Consider the following 16,869-nt stretch of genomic DNA (forward strand, 5'->3'; position numbering starts at 1 on the left):
TACGCTCAATTTACAAAAGCAATCTGGTGTTAATTAAAGTGAGGAAAGAGATGAGATGAGAATATATATATATATAAACAACAGTATTGTTCGGAAGTAGCTGCGGAGACGGTTTGTCTCCAGAGACGGAGGACGACGCCTCGGCCCTGCATGATGATCAGGCTCCATCAGGACTCGACTCCTAAAACACTGAGACCCTAATCTCTCCCCGAGACTTCTGCTAAGCCCTGTTTGTGCTAATGAACCTCACAGCGGCGAAGCAAGAGGCAGGAAGAAAAGAGGTCATTAAAAAAAAAGAAGAGGAGGAAGCATCTGTCTGGAGTTAAAAGAAAGCCATCTGTCATCACACGACGAGACTTCACCTGGATGGTAATGAGCTCCAAAACGCACTTACAGCCCGCGGCGGTAGAAATATTAAATGTGAATGATGTTGGAAAGAAACAAAGGGAGCTGGCGGATGAGGACGACTGTTTCTTTTAACGCCCTTTATTCTTTTCAGGTAGACCCACTTACAAAACACTGCCAACACTCAGTAAACAAGCTCCTGGCGATGCACTCGTGTCTTATCTTGTAGCCACAGCGTCCCCCCCCCCCCCCCCCCTTAAATGACTCCCACCATTAGTGAGGTCAAGGTGATGATGGCTGTGCAGAGCGACGTCCGGGTTCCCCTCCCTGCTGCACGCTTAATAAGGCCGCGTGATGGGAGTCATCATCGGGGTGAGCAGGTCTCACACCTGAACCAGTGAACACGTCCAGTGATGGAGCTGCGGACCAGAGTGGACTCCACTGCAGGTGGTGCAGCAGCGCTGCATGTCTCCTCTCAAGGACGAATGAGGGAGCAGCTCTCTGACGTCACACCGGCTCTCAGGACTGTCAGAATGAAACTGTTCCGTCTATTCAGTGATGAAGCGTGTCTGTTGAGTCTCTAGAGTCACGATGTGGTGACGCAGACTGTGTAGAAGAGGTGGACGTTGTCATCGTGACATCAATCGTGATTACGGTTGTCGTTTTTTTGCAACCGGTGAACAGGAAGTTACCATATCTGGACTGAGGAGGAGTGATGTAGAGACATGTCAATCACTGTGTAGCCCCGCCCTAAAGCATCCCCTGCTTTATGGTCTGTTTGACTCTAAATGGACCATCATTTACTAAATGAACATCATGCTGTATTGAAGAAGACTTGAAACTAGAGATTGAGACCATAAACTCATGTTTACAATGTTTACTGAGGTAATAAATCAAGAGAGAAGTAGAGTCATTTTCTCATAGACTTCTATGCAACCAGAGGAGTCGCCCCCTGGTGGACACTAGAGAGAATGCAGGTTTTAAGACACATTACTAGAAACATTTTTCACAAAAGTGAAATATGCATTGAATAAATTTGGAACTACAGATTTTAATTCTGCAGATAAACATTATCGTATAATATAATTATTATATAACTCATTATTGCTGCTTCAGTGAAGATGAGATCACACGTTCAGGCTTTTATAGTTAAAAAAAAGAAATCTAAAACGTCACCTCAGCAGATCAAATGTGTGCATGAAGCAGCCAGAGAGTGCTCCGTATAAGAAAGCGTGCAGCAATTAAACAGTGTGAATTAATTAAGCTGTGCTAAGTTTGCATTTGCACTTAAAGCTCCGGCCCCGAACATGCAGACACGCCCTCACACATAAAAGAGGTCGAGAGCGTAAATTAAATGACAGCGGAGCGGCTCTGCTGGGATCGATATTCAGAGGGGGATAATAAAAAACAGGGATGTGGTCTCAATAGAAACAACTGCTGAGGTGCTTCAGGGAGGATTGACCGGAGTAAAAAAATAAATGATGAATAAATAAAAGAGAGGCCAATTACCTGGAGAACAGATACCAAGCGGGAGTCTGTGGAGTTGTGTACGAGTGACTGAATACAAGACTGTGATTCTCAAGTCGCTCTGATTCACGCATTCAGCCTCCAGCAGCGAGTGTTCGTATCGGCACCACCAGAAGAAGAAGTGGCTCCTCACAACAAGCAGGTCTGGAAACAGGACGAACTGATCCGCCATTTAAAAGAGGTGAAAGAATTTTATGTGTTGTTTAACAAGAAGTCATTTAATTAGCTCTTAAAGGGGACATGTCGTGAAAAATTGCACATTTTCAGGGGCGTGTTTCATGAACGTTATAGTTACAAGAAACCTTTAATTAGTGTAGATCCTGTTGGTCCCTGTGGATTAAAGTGTCTCTGAGCACCAGACTCTCTTTAGAAAACCTCTCATGTTACTGCAGCAGGTCTGACAGTCTGCTCCTCTCAGTCCTGGTTCTGGTTCTCCCGTTGCCTCCCTTCCCTCCAACGGGTCCAGCAATACGTCCTGGATCTCCAGCAGAGAGGAGAAGCTCTGCTCCTGGAGGAGGAGACGCTGCTGCTGCCGGGAGCTGAGCTCTCCTCCTCCCTCCGGACCTCCACGGAGGACCGGTCTCTGCTGGAGGATCCGGGTCTGTCCACGGTGGACCGGTCTGGAGGATCTGGGTCTGTCCACGGTGGACCGGTCTCTGCTGGAGTCTGAGCTGAAGGAGGTTCTGGTGAACCTGCATGAGTTCATCTGGTTTCACCAGAATCCGACCCGGTGGCTCCGATGACGAGCATCAAGAACAACTCTATAGAAACAGACCATCTTCTCTCTGGTGGTCTCTTTACTGATGGAGGTCTGATAGAGGATCAGGACTACACTGACACTGGTTCAGGACCAGGTAAAGGTTCCTCACAGTAACTTTAAAGCATAACAACATGTTTGTAACTGTTGTAGTAGAAACCCAAAATACGAGAAGGAACCTCAGAATGAGCCGGATCTGTAGCTGAAGGTGAGAGTTGTGTGTAAATCTCTTTTCAGTAATCGAGGGTTCGGATGAACATAAAGCGTTTATTTTCTTTGTGAATCATAGAAATCAAACATCCATTAAAACAGTAAACATCCATTGAAATGATGGATTAGTGTAAACAAAAAAGGAAAAATTAGAAAATACAGCAAACTTAAAAAAGAGAAGAAAAGAGAAAGAAGTATTTTGGGTTCACGCTGATTGTCAGTTGAAATGTTTTACATGCAAAGCTGAGGAAACAAAACTAAATCCCTTAAAAAAAGGCACAATTCACGATTCCAAACAAGATGTCACATAATCAATATCTAATAATCCATCCACAGTCACACAGTCAACGCCTTCGTCTCCAGACTGAATCATGAGGATCCGTCTTTAAGCTTTAAGTGTTTTTACTTCTCATATTAATGGCGACGAGGACAAAGAAAGACGTGAAACATCAGAAACCAAACGGCACAGAAGTGGGAACGTAAACATTAAAATGACGATTAATAATTACGTTTGATGGATCTCTGCATGCAGGGCCTGTGAGTCCACTCAGACAGAAGCTCTGCAGCTCAAAGCCGTCGAGCTACGACGATGCTACACGTTGTGCTGACGGCACCAGTTCTTCAGGGACGGGGAAATGTTTTCATATTTGACGTTAAGGAAAAGAGAACTGCATTGTGGGATATGTAGTGTGTCGAGTTTTTGGAGCTGGGCCAACACCAGAGACGAGAGATGTTTTTAATTTCTCTTTTGAGTTTTAAGAAGTTCAATGTTTAACCTCTGCTAGTTCCATGAATTGAAGTCCCTTCAATGAGAACATGTGTTCGCATCTTGACGCAGAATAATAACTTGTTGATGTTTTCAGAGGATTAATATACAAAAAACAAACAGTCGGCCATCAAAGGCTCATAAATGCTGTAATTTAACCATAAAGCCTCTGAAACAAGGTAAAGACACATTTCTCACCACATTCTAAAACCAAACTCTGTTTTAACATCGCATTTCTATTGTGTGAGCAACAATAGAGAACAAAGTGACGTAAGATAGTTACGGACTAACTGGAGGTGAAAACGCTTCACAGAGTTTCTTCCACTGACTCGATTATTTCCTCCATGCAGACACTTGACTGTCATTGTGCTTATTAAACTCACACATTTAGCAATTTAAATCCATATTCATACACAATAAAAGTGAGTTCAAGTGGTAAATGGACTGTACTTGTACGGCGCTTTTATAATGGGAATAAACGAGGCGTACATTTCAGAGTAATAGTTTGGATCACAACTAAAATATCACAAAGAAAATACAGAGATATTCGATACGTTTCATTCAAATGTTGACTGGAAGTATTTTTAATTATCTGCCTGAAATGAATGCTTTCTGTGGACGTTGTATGAATCAATATATCGTTCATCTCTAGCATCAAAAAGTCAATTTACAAAAAAACAAAAAGTCGTCGAGTTGGTTTTATTCGTCCAGATATTCTTCTTCTGAATTTTCAAAACATATAATTTTAGAATGCAGCAAGCCTCAAACTAATTTGACCGTTGACTTCCATTGTACATCTCGTTTGCCTTTACTATTAAAGTAGAAAAAACTACGTTTTTGTACGAACCCGTTGAAAGTCTAGTTTGTGGGTTTTGGCGCCATCTAGTGGTGAGTTTGCAGGTCGCAACCAACTGAAACTTCTCACTTGTGGGAAAACTACGGTGGTCGACGCACAAAGACAAAAAAACGCGACCGCCCCGATCGAGAGCCAGTGTTTGGTTTGACCCTTCTGGGCTACTGTAGAAACATGCCGGCTAGATATAAAAAAACGTGTTCTAAGGTAACTAAAAAACTTATTTTCAGGTGATTATACACAAAAAAAAAAACTTAATATAACTATTTCTTCCAATAGATTCCCTAAATGCTACACACTGGCCCTTTAAGAAGTATGCCCCCGACAGTATAATAATGAATTCTCATAGACAGAAGGTGAAGGACAATAACGAAGTCCATTAACAAAAGCCACAGCTCAGAGAGGAAGTTGCCAAGTGTCGGTGAACTCAACGTCCCTGAACTACATTTGGCTCGCTACCCTTTCACTTTTGGCCACTTTGGAACTTCTTCAGTATTATCCCGTCAGGCCGCGAGATGGATACAGTACGCGGATCAAAGAATGATCATCCCTGATTTTCTTCCCTTTGTCGTCTTCTGTTATTTTTTGATTTCATTATCAATACCGAGCAGTTTAGCAACAGAACACGACTCCGCATGTGACGGCTCTTTTGATTTAATATATCTTTAGTGGAACACTCGGCCCTGAAGGGTCCAGATGTTCTGACGTCTGAGATCGGAAACGATAAATTCCAAAAACATTAAAAAAAAATCCACTTTGTACGAGTTCGTTTGAAGACCACTGAACTCTTTGAAGATGTACATTTCTAAAAAGTAACTTTTGTGCAAATCCTTTGTGAAAACCTCAAATGTTTGTTGAGAAAACGTCCTTTTAATAAATGACCCTCGTCGATCTCCTCTCATCGGCAGCAGTCCTGCACCGTTCCAGCTTCTTGTTTGTGTGGATGGAACAAAAACACTTGGTCCCTTTTTCACAAATTCGATAAATTACTCTTAATTACATGTACTATATGCAACAAAAGTCCCATAGAAAGGCACACTGTCCAACCAGCAACCACCTGTAAGGCCTCGTGTACAGGAGTAAAGATACTGGCCAAACTGGATATATATATATATTCTATTTTAATTCTTGAATTTCTCATTTCTTGACGTCATTCAGGATGATGTTGGCTGTGACGAACATGAGGCAGGAGGCGGCCCACAACAAAACGAACCACACCCAGAAGGCGTGGCGGAAGGGAGACCGGTGCTTGTTGACGGCTTCCCGGCCCACCACGGGCTCCATGTTGCGTCGGGCGCAAAACACCAGGCAGGCCGGCACAATGTACTGGATCCCCGTGCCGGCGTAGGACCCGGTGATGCCCACCAGGGACTCCAGGTTGTGGGTGCAGAAGGCCACCACGATGGGCGGCACCAGGGTGATGAGGGGGAACACGACGCGGTCCACGACCCACGGGTAGGTGCCGCCGTCCCGGTGGAACAGGGTCTTCCAGTTGTTGCGAAGCGTGACGGCGATGATGGGGAAGTTGGTGCTGATGGTGAACACCGGGAAGAGGCCCAGGAAGTAGCGCAGGAAGGGGATATTCAACACGTTGCAGTTGTCGGTGAAGTTGAGCGTGTACATGTCGTGCAGCAGCGAGCTGTCGAAGCAGAAGATGGCGGTGAAGGAGAGGAGGACGTAGAAGCCCAGGATCAGGACGTAGTCCACCACCACCAGCGTGCCCACGCGCTTCTTGTCAGAGATGGGCGTCACCAGGGAGGGCAGCGAGTGCTGACACATGAAGGAGTAGACGCACACGCCGAACAGGTTGGGCACCCCGGAGAGGGAGGCGACCGGCGGGCGGCCCTCGCCGGCGCCTTTACTGATGCGGATGAGAGCCAAGACGATCATCATGGTGAACGCTGAGAGGAAACAAAAACAAAAAAACAAGAAGAGATGGAATCAAGAACAAACTGTGACGGTAAAAGGGGACAACAATCCTACTGCATCAATCAAACCAATCAAGTTTTAATTATGAAGCAGCTTTCTGACGGATAAAAAAGTTAAATTCAAGGAGCTTTACGAACGATTGACGAGACGAAAATGGAGAGAAGATTTAGAGGCGAATGCACCAAATTGAGTTAAGAAAAATAAATAAATAAAATGCAAGGCTGAATAAATTAATAATGGTAAAACAGTAAACAAATTAAAATGAATTGGCTTTTATTGTGAAAGGTAAGAACGGAAGGAGTGTATTTGGTCTAAAGGAGTAATAAAGTTTGCCTCCATGTTGTTGTTGTCTTTAATGTGCGTCCGCTCGGCACAGCGTGATTGGTGGATGCTTTTATTTTAGCTTTTTTGCCGTGTAATATTCACGTTCAAAATAATTATTGATTGACGTCGCTCAAAATAAAGAACGACGCTCTTATTTTTGTATAAGATCTGGCAGCAAACCTCATGTTTGTGTGTTTTATTTCTTATCGATTAAACTTTTCATTTGTAAGAAGGGTTAATTGTGTAACTTTAAATAAAAAGAGATAAAACAAAAGAATAACATCAAAACATACCGGTGGAATAGAGTGCAGACATTTTTGAATTTTCATGTTAAATAACAATAAAATAAAATGTTAAATGTGAAATAAAATTAATACAATTTTGCATACCATACAAAAATGAAATGGACTTGACGTATTCAACAAATAAATACACAATGAAGTACATTTTATTCATCTAAAAGAGATTAATGTTGACATGGTGGAATCGTTCCGGTTGTCGTGACCTTGGTCGGTATATACTGGAGTTAATACCCCCCCCCCCCATCCTGTAACAATTTATATACAACATAAATAACGTCAATAAGTAATTGTGATAACTTACAATTGTGGCGACTGCAGAGAACAAACATCATGTGATTCCGACCAAACAACCTTCAACCAATGTCAGTTGTGTCTTGTATTGTGAAGCAATCTCAGTCTCCTGATCTTCTCCATCAATCAAGAAGATTTACGACAAAACTGCAAACTGGCTGCCCGTGTTGAACAGCTGATTGTGTTTTTCATAAATCTCCGTTAAATCGGACTGTTGGCTTAAGACTCGATGGAATATTTAGCGATCGTCATTATGCATCTCACACTTAAGTCCTCATCTTCTTTGTAGTAGAAGTACATTTGCTCAACCTGGTTTATTCCACTTTATGATGAGGCATCAATGTGCTTTAGAAGGGGAAACTAATCCTCCACATGTGGATTAGTTTCATTCCCTCATTCATTGTTTTAATCAAATCTGATGTGAGAGAGAGAAATAGAGCAAATATTTAAATTAAATGTGTGTGTTGGAAATATAGAAGAAGATCTCAAGTGTCAAACTCAACCTTTTATTATTAAAGAGTACAATAATAGTGACATCTTCTTCCTGTCTACACCGGCACCCGCATGCCCAGTGTATGTGATTCAGTCCTGTGTTAAAGCTGCATTCTCTCTAATGTCCACCAGGGGGCGACTCCTCTGGTTGTATAGAAGTCTATGAGAAAATGACTCTACTTCTCTCTTGATTTATTACCTCAGTAAACATTGTAAACATGAGTTTATGGTCTCAATCTCTAGTTTCAAGTCTTCTTCAATACAGCATGATGTTCATTTAGTACATGATGGTCCATTTAGAGTCACACAGACCATAAAGCAGGGGATGCTTTAGGGGCGGGGCTACACAGTGATTGACAGGTCTCTACCAGAGACGTATACGGCGTCTCTACGTCACTCCTCAGTACAAATATGGTCACTTCCTGTTCACTGGTTGCAAAAAAACAAAATGGCGGCGGCCAAAACACCGAAGTCGAGGCTTCACAAACCAATGGATTAAGTCACGATGACTACGTCCACTTCCTATATACAGTCTGTGGTATGAACGGAAATCCTTTTTATGAAACGGTGCTGAATCGCTCGTGTGGACGGAGATAGTTTTCTTCTTAAAACGCCGTCCAACTGTTTGTCCCAGAAACATCAGGCATTCAAAAAACCAAAAGGGAACATTTCATGTCCCGGCAAAAAAAGTCCTTGGAGCCAGGTGACGATGGAGAAGCACCGTCTCCGTCTCCAATCGATTCCTGGAAGGTACCGACAAGCATGAGCGAAGCTAAAAGGACGCCCTCTGAGCGCGGCGTGCGGTCCCGTTACGGGCCGACAGTCACGTGGCCCCGGGGACACCGCCTCACCTCCACGAGCACTCAATCAGCCCCGTGACTCCAGGAATTAGTCATAGCCCCTGCGACTTGGCCGGCAGCCAGCTTCCTCAACTTTCATCATCAGGCTGTCCTTTTAAAAAACGCGGGGCGACATTTAGGAGGCACCGCTCGCACCATGATTTGTCACACAAATGAAAATGATTCTATAGCATGCACTTCTATACACTCTGAGAGGTGTGATGCATGAATAATAGAGAGACAGAGAGAGAGACATAGAGAGAGAGAAAGAGAGAGAGAGATCCCGGCTGCCTTTGATGGAAATATTCAAGTGGGCAAATACAGCGTGTCTTAGGATCGCGTTGTTCCAGTTTCCTGCACAGGTTGCAGAGAGAGAACAGGGTGGAGCGTGGTGGGAACTTAAAGCTACTGTGTGCTCTTGCTGTGGTATTTTAATGTATGCAAAGAGGGTGAAATTTAATCCAATTATCAGGGACGGACTGCAGAAAGGGGAAGGAGAAACCATCAGGATGGAGGTGAGTGAAAGATGATTAAGAGACAAAAAGTACGACAACGACTACTAACTTTTGTTAAAATGATTATCATGAGAGGAAGAAATGCAAAGTGCTTTACAGAGATACTGTATCAAGAAATAAACTAATTAAATAAGTAAAACAAGAACTAAACCCACACAAAATACAACAAATATAAAAGTGTCATCAGTTGTGTTTTCATTCAATTGAGAAGCAAATTTGTTGCAAACATTATGAGAATAAGGCGCATTTCCATCAACTGGTTTGGAGCGAATGTAGTTTTGTCACACGGCTGCAAACCGCCAGTAAACAAGAGTAGAAGAAGAAGTAGAGGTCCTACGATAGAGACATGGTGCAGAGGAATCTTTTGAGTTTCATGTTGTCCAGAGACAAAGAAAGTGAATATTTATCCGGGATGTTCAGTCATGTGAGTTAAATGTTCCAAAAAGCGTTTTCATATCACATTTAATGCATCAACTCTTTTGAGAGAAAAAGTGAGGAAGTTTGATCTATATTTTGTCGTTTCCATCTTTTCTAATGCGATACTTCAAAATTAGCTAACGATGAATCCAAAAACACTCGCCTCAGGTTTTTAGTGTGGATCGTAAAAACACTTTCTCAGACCTTTTATCATCTGTATTTGTGGTTTGATGATCATAAAATTGTGTGATTTGATAATTTACTTTTTGTTTAATGGTATAATTTCTGACCCGTGATCAACACTGAAAAAGGGAAAACATGTAAACGAGAGATCACAGGTTCGGCTTCGGATGTTTTCCAAACAAAATAATACAACGAAGATGAAGTTTAGCCGGTTTCCAACCATCATCATCATGTTGTTACGATGAAGAGAGAAACCAAACCAGATTCTATTTGTCCAAAAAGAAAAAAAGAGGATGCAGAAGCTAAATGAAGAATAAAGGTTGCAGGCTGTGAACGTTCTGTAGTGTTGTTCTTAATGTGGCATAAATCTAAGAGGAGATTGAGGGGCCACTGAAGGAGGAAGCATCACCGACGGTTTGTCCGGCGCTTCAACCACCACGGCTACATTCCTCACCCTTGTTTCACACTTTCCACACACTAACCATCAGAGTAGATGTCAGCGCTCACACATCAGTGGAGCAAAGTGTTGGATATTTAATGCATCTTTGGCTGACAGCCAGTGTGATCTGTGGCCGCAGAGAAAGCTCTGAGTTGCAATCCTCCCTTTACTTCCACCTTAACCGTCCTCAGAGCGGTCAAACCGCCGGCAACGGACCAAGAGACACGGACGCATCAATGTCGAGCTGCAAGTCAGAGACACATTCAACAAAATGCTGCACAGCAATCTGACGTTGATTCAGAATACAGTACAGACCGGTTCTTTATTCAATAAAACGTTTTTTAAAAACGTCTCTAAGCTCATGATGATGTAGTTCGCTTACTTTGTCAGACCAAAACCTAAAGATATTCAATATATTGTCAAATATTCTTCAATCTGAGCAGCTGAAGCCTGAGAATATGATGAATCCGTTATCAAACTAGTCCAGATGTTTGAGAAAAGTCCCACAACTGGCTTTACTTAAGGCCATGAAACAGTCTCCAATGGTCTCCAATGGTGTGCCATGTTTCTGCATTGATGTCGCCGGTGTCACGTTTTCGCTTTGAGAACGTTTTACGGTGAAGAGAAAGCCCAGTGAGGGTTAATAACCAGAGAATATTCAGAATCCCTCAAAAAGTGCAAAATCTAAAAGCATAACATTTCACTTCAGGAGGGCTTTTATGCTAATTGGAGGGAAAGGGACTCATTTATCTCACTTAAGGAACAGGAAGTAACCCCTTTACTTTTCTTTAAAGGAATTGAAAGTCAATCAGTTGGCAGAGAGGAGCCGAACGCCGAGAACAAAACCACGAGAATGAAGCTTTTCATAATGTGCTCATTTGTCTCAATGAACCACCATGAAACACGAACATATCAGCTTTGACCACTTTGAAGGACCAAAGAAACACTTTCTGGTTCAAACATCGCAGCGTGATTCACTGATGATCGTTATTTATATTCAGTAAAAAACACGCGATCAGGACATCATTGATGTGTTTCGAGTCTCTGATAATGTTACATTGTAAACAACCAATCAGTGTTTAAAGCTAGTAATGTTAGCAGCACCGCTAACGGCTAACCAGTGGAGGTTCACATCACGATGTAACACGAGCTCTAAGCTCATTATTATACTTCAGTAAAAATAATAATGAAGAGATTAGTTTTAATCCATAAAAATATAATCTTTTATTTCCTCATCATTTGAATTGTGTGCTTTAATGCGGAAAAAACCTGATGATTATTAGATAATTATAACAAAGTCAAAGGATAACATTTAGGGTTTTTGATGGTTTAAAAATCTGGATCCTTGTGGACCAGCACTATAATCCAACAGCAGAGGGATCTGGATCCGTTAATATGGATCATCAATGATCGGCAATTAGTATCGGAGGCAAAAAACAAAAAACCCAGATCGGGGGAAATTCTGAAAGTTGCATTTGCTTCCTGTTTTCTTTTGATCCGATCCGTGACTCAAAACCATGAAACCGAGAGTTTTATGATCCGTTTTAACCTAAATTTGTCATCTCTGGATAAAGCCCTTACCTTGCTTTATGGTCTTATTATGTATTGACAAGATGTCTCATGTCACACACTACAAGCCAGGAGCAACACCCATCTTACTAACCCCCCCCCCCCCCCCCCCCCCCCCCCCCCCACTACCACCACGGGACGAGCCATTAGCCTCTGCAGATATCGGTCAGGATATGGTGATTACATACACTTTCAAATTGATGCACCGTGTGAGTAAATTGAGCCGGTGTCAAACGGCCACATATCACGACCACGTAGCTAAGCAGCCGTCCATCCTGCAGAGTCCTGTGATTTATATCACCTGGACGGGGGGGACGGCAACGACCTCGTAAAGGGAAACGCTTCGACTTCAACAAAACCTCCTCACAGCTGCTGCTGCTGCTGCTTTCTCCCTGGTGGCAAAACAGAGCCGAGGAGCCTTCAGAGGTTATCTCAGAAGAGATGATGGGATTCCTGGACTCGGTTGTTGAGGAGGAAATGGCAAAAGGTGAGAGGTGATCGATCTCATGTGTGACGGAGCGAGAGGGAGATGCAGGTTGAGGGGGCACATTTGACGCGTTAGACCATAGATTGTATATAAGAAGTGGATGTAGTCGTGACATCACCCACTGGTTTGTGGACTGATGTTTTGAAGCCTCGAATTCCGCGTTTTGACTGTCGCAATCTTGGCTTTTTGCAACAGGAAGTGACCGTATTTGGACTGAGGAGGAGTGACGTAGAGACGCCGTATACGTCTCTGGTAGAGACCTGTCAATCACCGTGTAGCCCCGCCCTAAAGCATCCCCTGCTTTATGGTCTGTGTGACTCTAAATGGACCATCATTTACTAAATGAACATCATGCTGTATTGAAGAAGACTTGAAACTAGAGATTGAGACCATAAACTCATGTTTACAATGTTTACTGAGGTAATAAATCAAGAGAGAAGTAGAGTCATTTTCTCATAGACTTCTATACAACCAGAGGAGTCGCCCCCTGGTGGACACTAGAGAGAATGCAGCTTTAAGACACTTGTGTATTGGCTCGACTTGTGAGATGGAAGAGATGGTAAGCAGGATTTTTATGCAAAGTATTCACATTTTCATGTCATTAATCATCACGCCCCGGGTGTGTAAAGGCCTTTAAACTTAAATGGAACGAACAGTGGATCCATTTTCCTCCCCTCCATCACCCTGTGTGGGTTTTTCCGCTCTTCATACTTCCTTGTTCAAGATTACGTGTATAACATACTACATTTTCATGGGACATCTACGAATTACGGCGCTTTATTTTTCGTAGGCATAGCTACGAATGCTGGTTTGAGACCAGCATGCTCTTAGCTGTGCTTTAATGTTTCTCTCTGTTTAAACTGTGAGGAAACACACTAATGCGACGCGAGGTTCTGGTACCACTGCACTCGTGTTTTCTCTTTATGTTTGCTAATTTAAACATGTACGCCTCTCGTGGTTTTCAGAGCACAGCAATCATCCCATCATTAATTAAGAGAGACGCTCCTCGAGCGCTCTTGGATAACCTCTTAGCTAATTAGCAGCACTGGCTCTTCGCCCGGCTCTCGCCGGGGTTTCAGGAGTTCTTGCTGCGGAGAAGAGCCTGATCACTTGAAAAACCCTTCAGGAACCGGGGAGCTAGCGGGCTGTTGTCTTTTTTTTTTGGTTGGCGACTGGGTGATAAGTGGCTGCTTCGCCTCCTAACAACTCGTGTGTGATCTCAGATAGGACTATCAGTAAACACAGCACAGAGCAGCACAGCGGTTGGCCGGCTGTTTAGCACTCAGCACCGCAGCTCGGGTTCACAAAGAAGAGCCGAACTCCACGACATCGTCTGACAGCTTCATGCAAACATCAATTAGTCTGCTCGCGCAGCCGCGGAGCTGGAAACATGCACGTTATCCACAGATAAGACGTTTCTCTGTACAATGCAAGAAAAATGAACCATATAAAGAAATGATAGTTAAAAATGATATCCAACATACGGTTTGGTTGGTTTCATCTATCATAATGTCTTAATATAATATACAAATAATTTTACTGCTGGAATTATGTAAAATAAGTTGCAGCTGCACGGGTTTAAAGCAAAGTTAGAGGTTCAGAGATTCAGGGTTTTAACCAACAGATAACGAGTATGAACAAATGGCTGAAGGTGGTTCTCTGTAAACAAGGAGGTCAGCGACCATAATTAAAAGCTTCCTCGCCGGGGAACAGATCCTATTGATCACGTTCTCAGACGGAAAGCAGACATTCCTCTAATCACCCCGGAACTCATCTCAGCAGGAAGTCAGACTTCTCATTACTCAAAGAGACGTCGATACAAAGCAGGGATGAAGGACATGCAGGGGCACTAAAAACAAACCCCCCAAAACAGGAAGTGAGAGCAGAGAAAGTGGCTGTGATCATGTGGCTATTCGGTTAAACTCAAAAAAGATGCGTTCATCCTTGGCTGACAACAGGAGCGTCGTATGAAGACAGAATAGGGAGGATGTTTCACTGTTAAATGTAATTTTCAGGACCTCTGAACTGTGTTTGGTCCATTTAAGACCAGCTCATATTTCACCGTCCTCCCTGTGAGCTGCAAGCTGTGGACAAACTCTACCGGCCCCGTGACTCCCTCCTCCCCCACCGACCTTCAAGACCAATATCTGCCTCCCACTTCCATTTTAAAATGGCACCGGGCAGCTGTGGAAATCCCTGTGGGCCGTTTCTCAGCTCCCGTTGTAGTGAAGAGAGAGCTCGAGATGGATGGAGAGTCCCATGGATCAGTGAAGCGAACGCTCTTTAACTTACAGGTATTATTTCCTGGTGCAGGAGGAGGAAAATGGTGCAAAAATGTATTTCATAGAGAAAAAAATGTGTGTGTTCTCAAATATAATCTTTAAGAGTTTATATTTAAACATGGGAAAACAAAGCTATATAACTATACGATGTATGTTAAGTACAGCAGCTATAAAAACTATTCATCCCCCTTTGGAAGATTTACTGTTTTACAAAAGTGATTCAAAAGGGGATTTAATGTGGATTTCTGGACATTGATGGAAAGAAAAAGACCTTTTAATGTGAAGGAGAAAGTATCATAGTCACATTAAATCTACTTTAAATACTAAAACTACGAGTATGTACAGTCTTTATAATAATACAAATAACCAACCGTAGTAAATAACTTTTCTAACACAAAACACAAAAATAACGCGGTGGAAAGGGTCTTAATCTTTTATCCATCTGTTTTTCTGAGCTGTCGCACTGCGAATAAAGGCATCGAGTTGCGCGTATATATTTTATATTTATTTAAGTTCGGAGGCTTCGTAGTCAAATACGCTCCTTCTGTTCTTTCCTTTCACAATAAAAGCCCTAGAAATATATTTGGTATTTAGTATTTAGCATTTTCGTGTCATTTATTCATCACTCCAAAAGATAAAAGTAAACAAAACCGTCTCATCAAAGAACACCAGAAACAAAATCTCTGATCTTTGCTGTGACATGAACGTGACAGCCACAGGTCTGCAGTACGAGTCCCCGACTCAACAGTCAATATAGACAGTATAGAGCCCCCCCCCCCCCCCCAGGCCCTCCAGGTTTCCCTGGAGAGACGGACGGATGTGATTAATACTCGTCTGCTGAGCGTTAACTTATTCCCTTCCTCTCACACCACTCAATATCAATTAGAGGAGCTCTCTGCTGCTGTCGGTGTTTAAGAGGTGATCCTCCGGAGGGCTGATGTGTAACGACTCCTCCTGCTTTCTGTGGCTGCAACGGCGTTTACCTTTTTAATACATCAATCCCCATAATGTGCAAAGGAAGTTATACAGTATTTTCTATGTATTCTGCTGTTGTTTTGGTTAAATTTGTTATTTTTATTTTTTGTTACTTTGTATCGTATCGACTGTCTCACTGAGTTATTGTTATTTGCTTTTTTGTCTTTCAGAGCACTTTGTAAACTTAAAGGTGCTATATAAATAGTTATTATTATTATTATTATTATTATTATTATATATGTGGTTTATTTTTCAGTGTGCAGATTTTTGTGCAGTCTCTAATTCATTCAAAATATACTGTTAATGTAAATGTTTAAAAGTGCAATAATAAACATCAACTCCACCGATGTCAAAGATCTCGTCTTCAAGCAGCGCTACGTGGTTTTGTTTAAATTCACAAATGTCACTTGCTTAAAAAATAAATAAAAAAATGCTCCGTCAAAAAGGTTAATGTGCTTCAGTGAGTAATGATGTGTGTTACATGCAGCTCCATTCATCCGTTGTTACTCTGTGCTGAAAATACATAAAGGTTAACAAGCTCTTCAAGAGGAAGTGAATGATGGATGAATGAGTCCTTCAGTGTATCTGGTCCACATATAGATATATGAGGGAGAATATGTGAAGAGGGGCTTGTTCTATGTATATTAATAGGTTCATTTATTCATTTAATACATTTTTTCAATGTATTTTTTAAGGCATTTTTACGCCGTGAAAGAAACAGCGGAATTAAAAAAAAAAAAAGTTGTGACAACATGTGGATGTGATGCAGCCTCACATGTTTGTGACATTTGTTTTAAAGGAATCGATATCAAATGATAAGCTTGTGAGTATCGACGGATCAATACCACGGTATCGATGTGAACCCTCCCGAAAGTTCAGGGTCCGGCGTCTTAACCCCTGAAAACAAAACCATGTCGTTAGGTTTAGGTAACAAAACTACAACAACAAAGCCACCTAGTCAGGTTTAAGAAAAACATTATGGTTGGGCTAAAAATACTAACGCACGTTAGCTTTAGGCAACAAAACGTACATTAAGTTTATACAACAGAACGTACGTTAAGTTTAGGCAACAAAACGTACGTTAAGTTTAGGCAACAAAACGTACGTTAGCTTTATACAACAGAACGTACATTAAGTTTAGGCAACAAAACGTACGTTAAGTTTAGGCAACAAAACGTACGTTAAGTTTAGGCAACAAAACGTACGTTAAGTTTAGGCAACAAAACGTACGTTAGCTTTAGGCAACAAAACGTACGTTAGCTTTATACAACAGAACGTACGTTAAGTTTAGGCAACAAAACGTACGTTAGCTTTATACAACAGAATGCACGTTAGCTTTAGGCAACAAAACGTACATTAAGTTTAGG

The 16,869-nt window shown here is 42.1% G+C and overlaps 1 protein-coding gene across 1 annotated transcript in view; it reads right to left on the reverse strand.

The window, feature by feature from the left end:
- Positions 1-2,876: 2,876 nt before the first annotated feature.
- The window catches only part of tmem104 (transmembrane protein 104), a 47,742-nt gene continuing 33,749 nt past the window's right edge, over positions 2,877-16,869 (reverse strand). The window contains exon 10 of the mRNA XM_079177013.1: positions 2,877-6,359. Within this exon, the coding sequence (XP_079033139.1) occupies positions 5,596-6,359 (764 nt within the window). The 3' untranslated portion in view covers positions 2,877-5,595. The remainder of the gene's footprint in view (positions 6,360-16,869) is intronic.

This window comes from Pholis gunnellus (genome assembly GCF_910591455.1).
Source record: "Pholis gunnellus genome assembly, chromosome: 17".
NCBI lineage: Eukaryota > Metazoa > Chordata > Actinopteri > Perciformes > Pholidae > Pholis > Pholis gunnellus.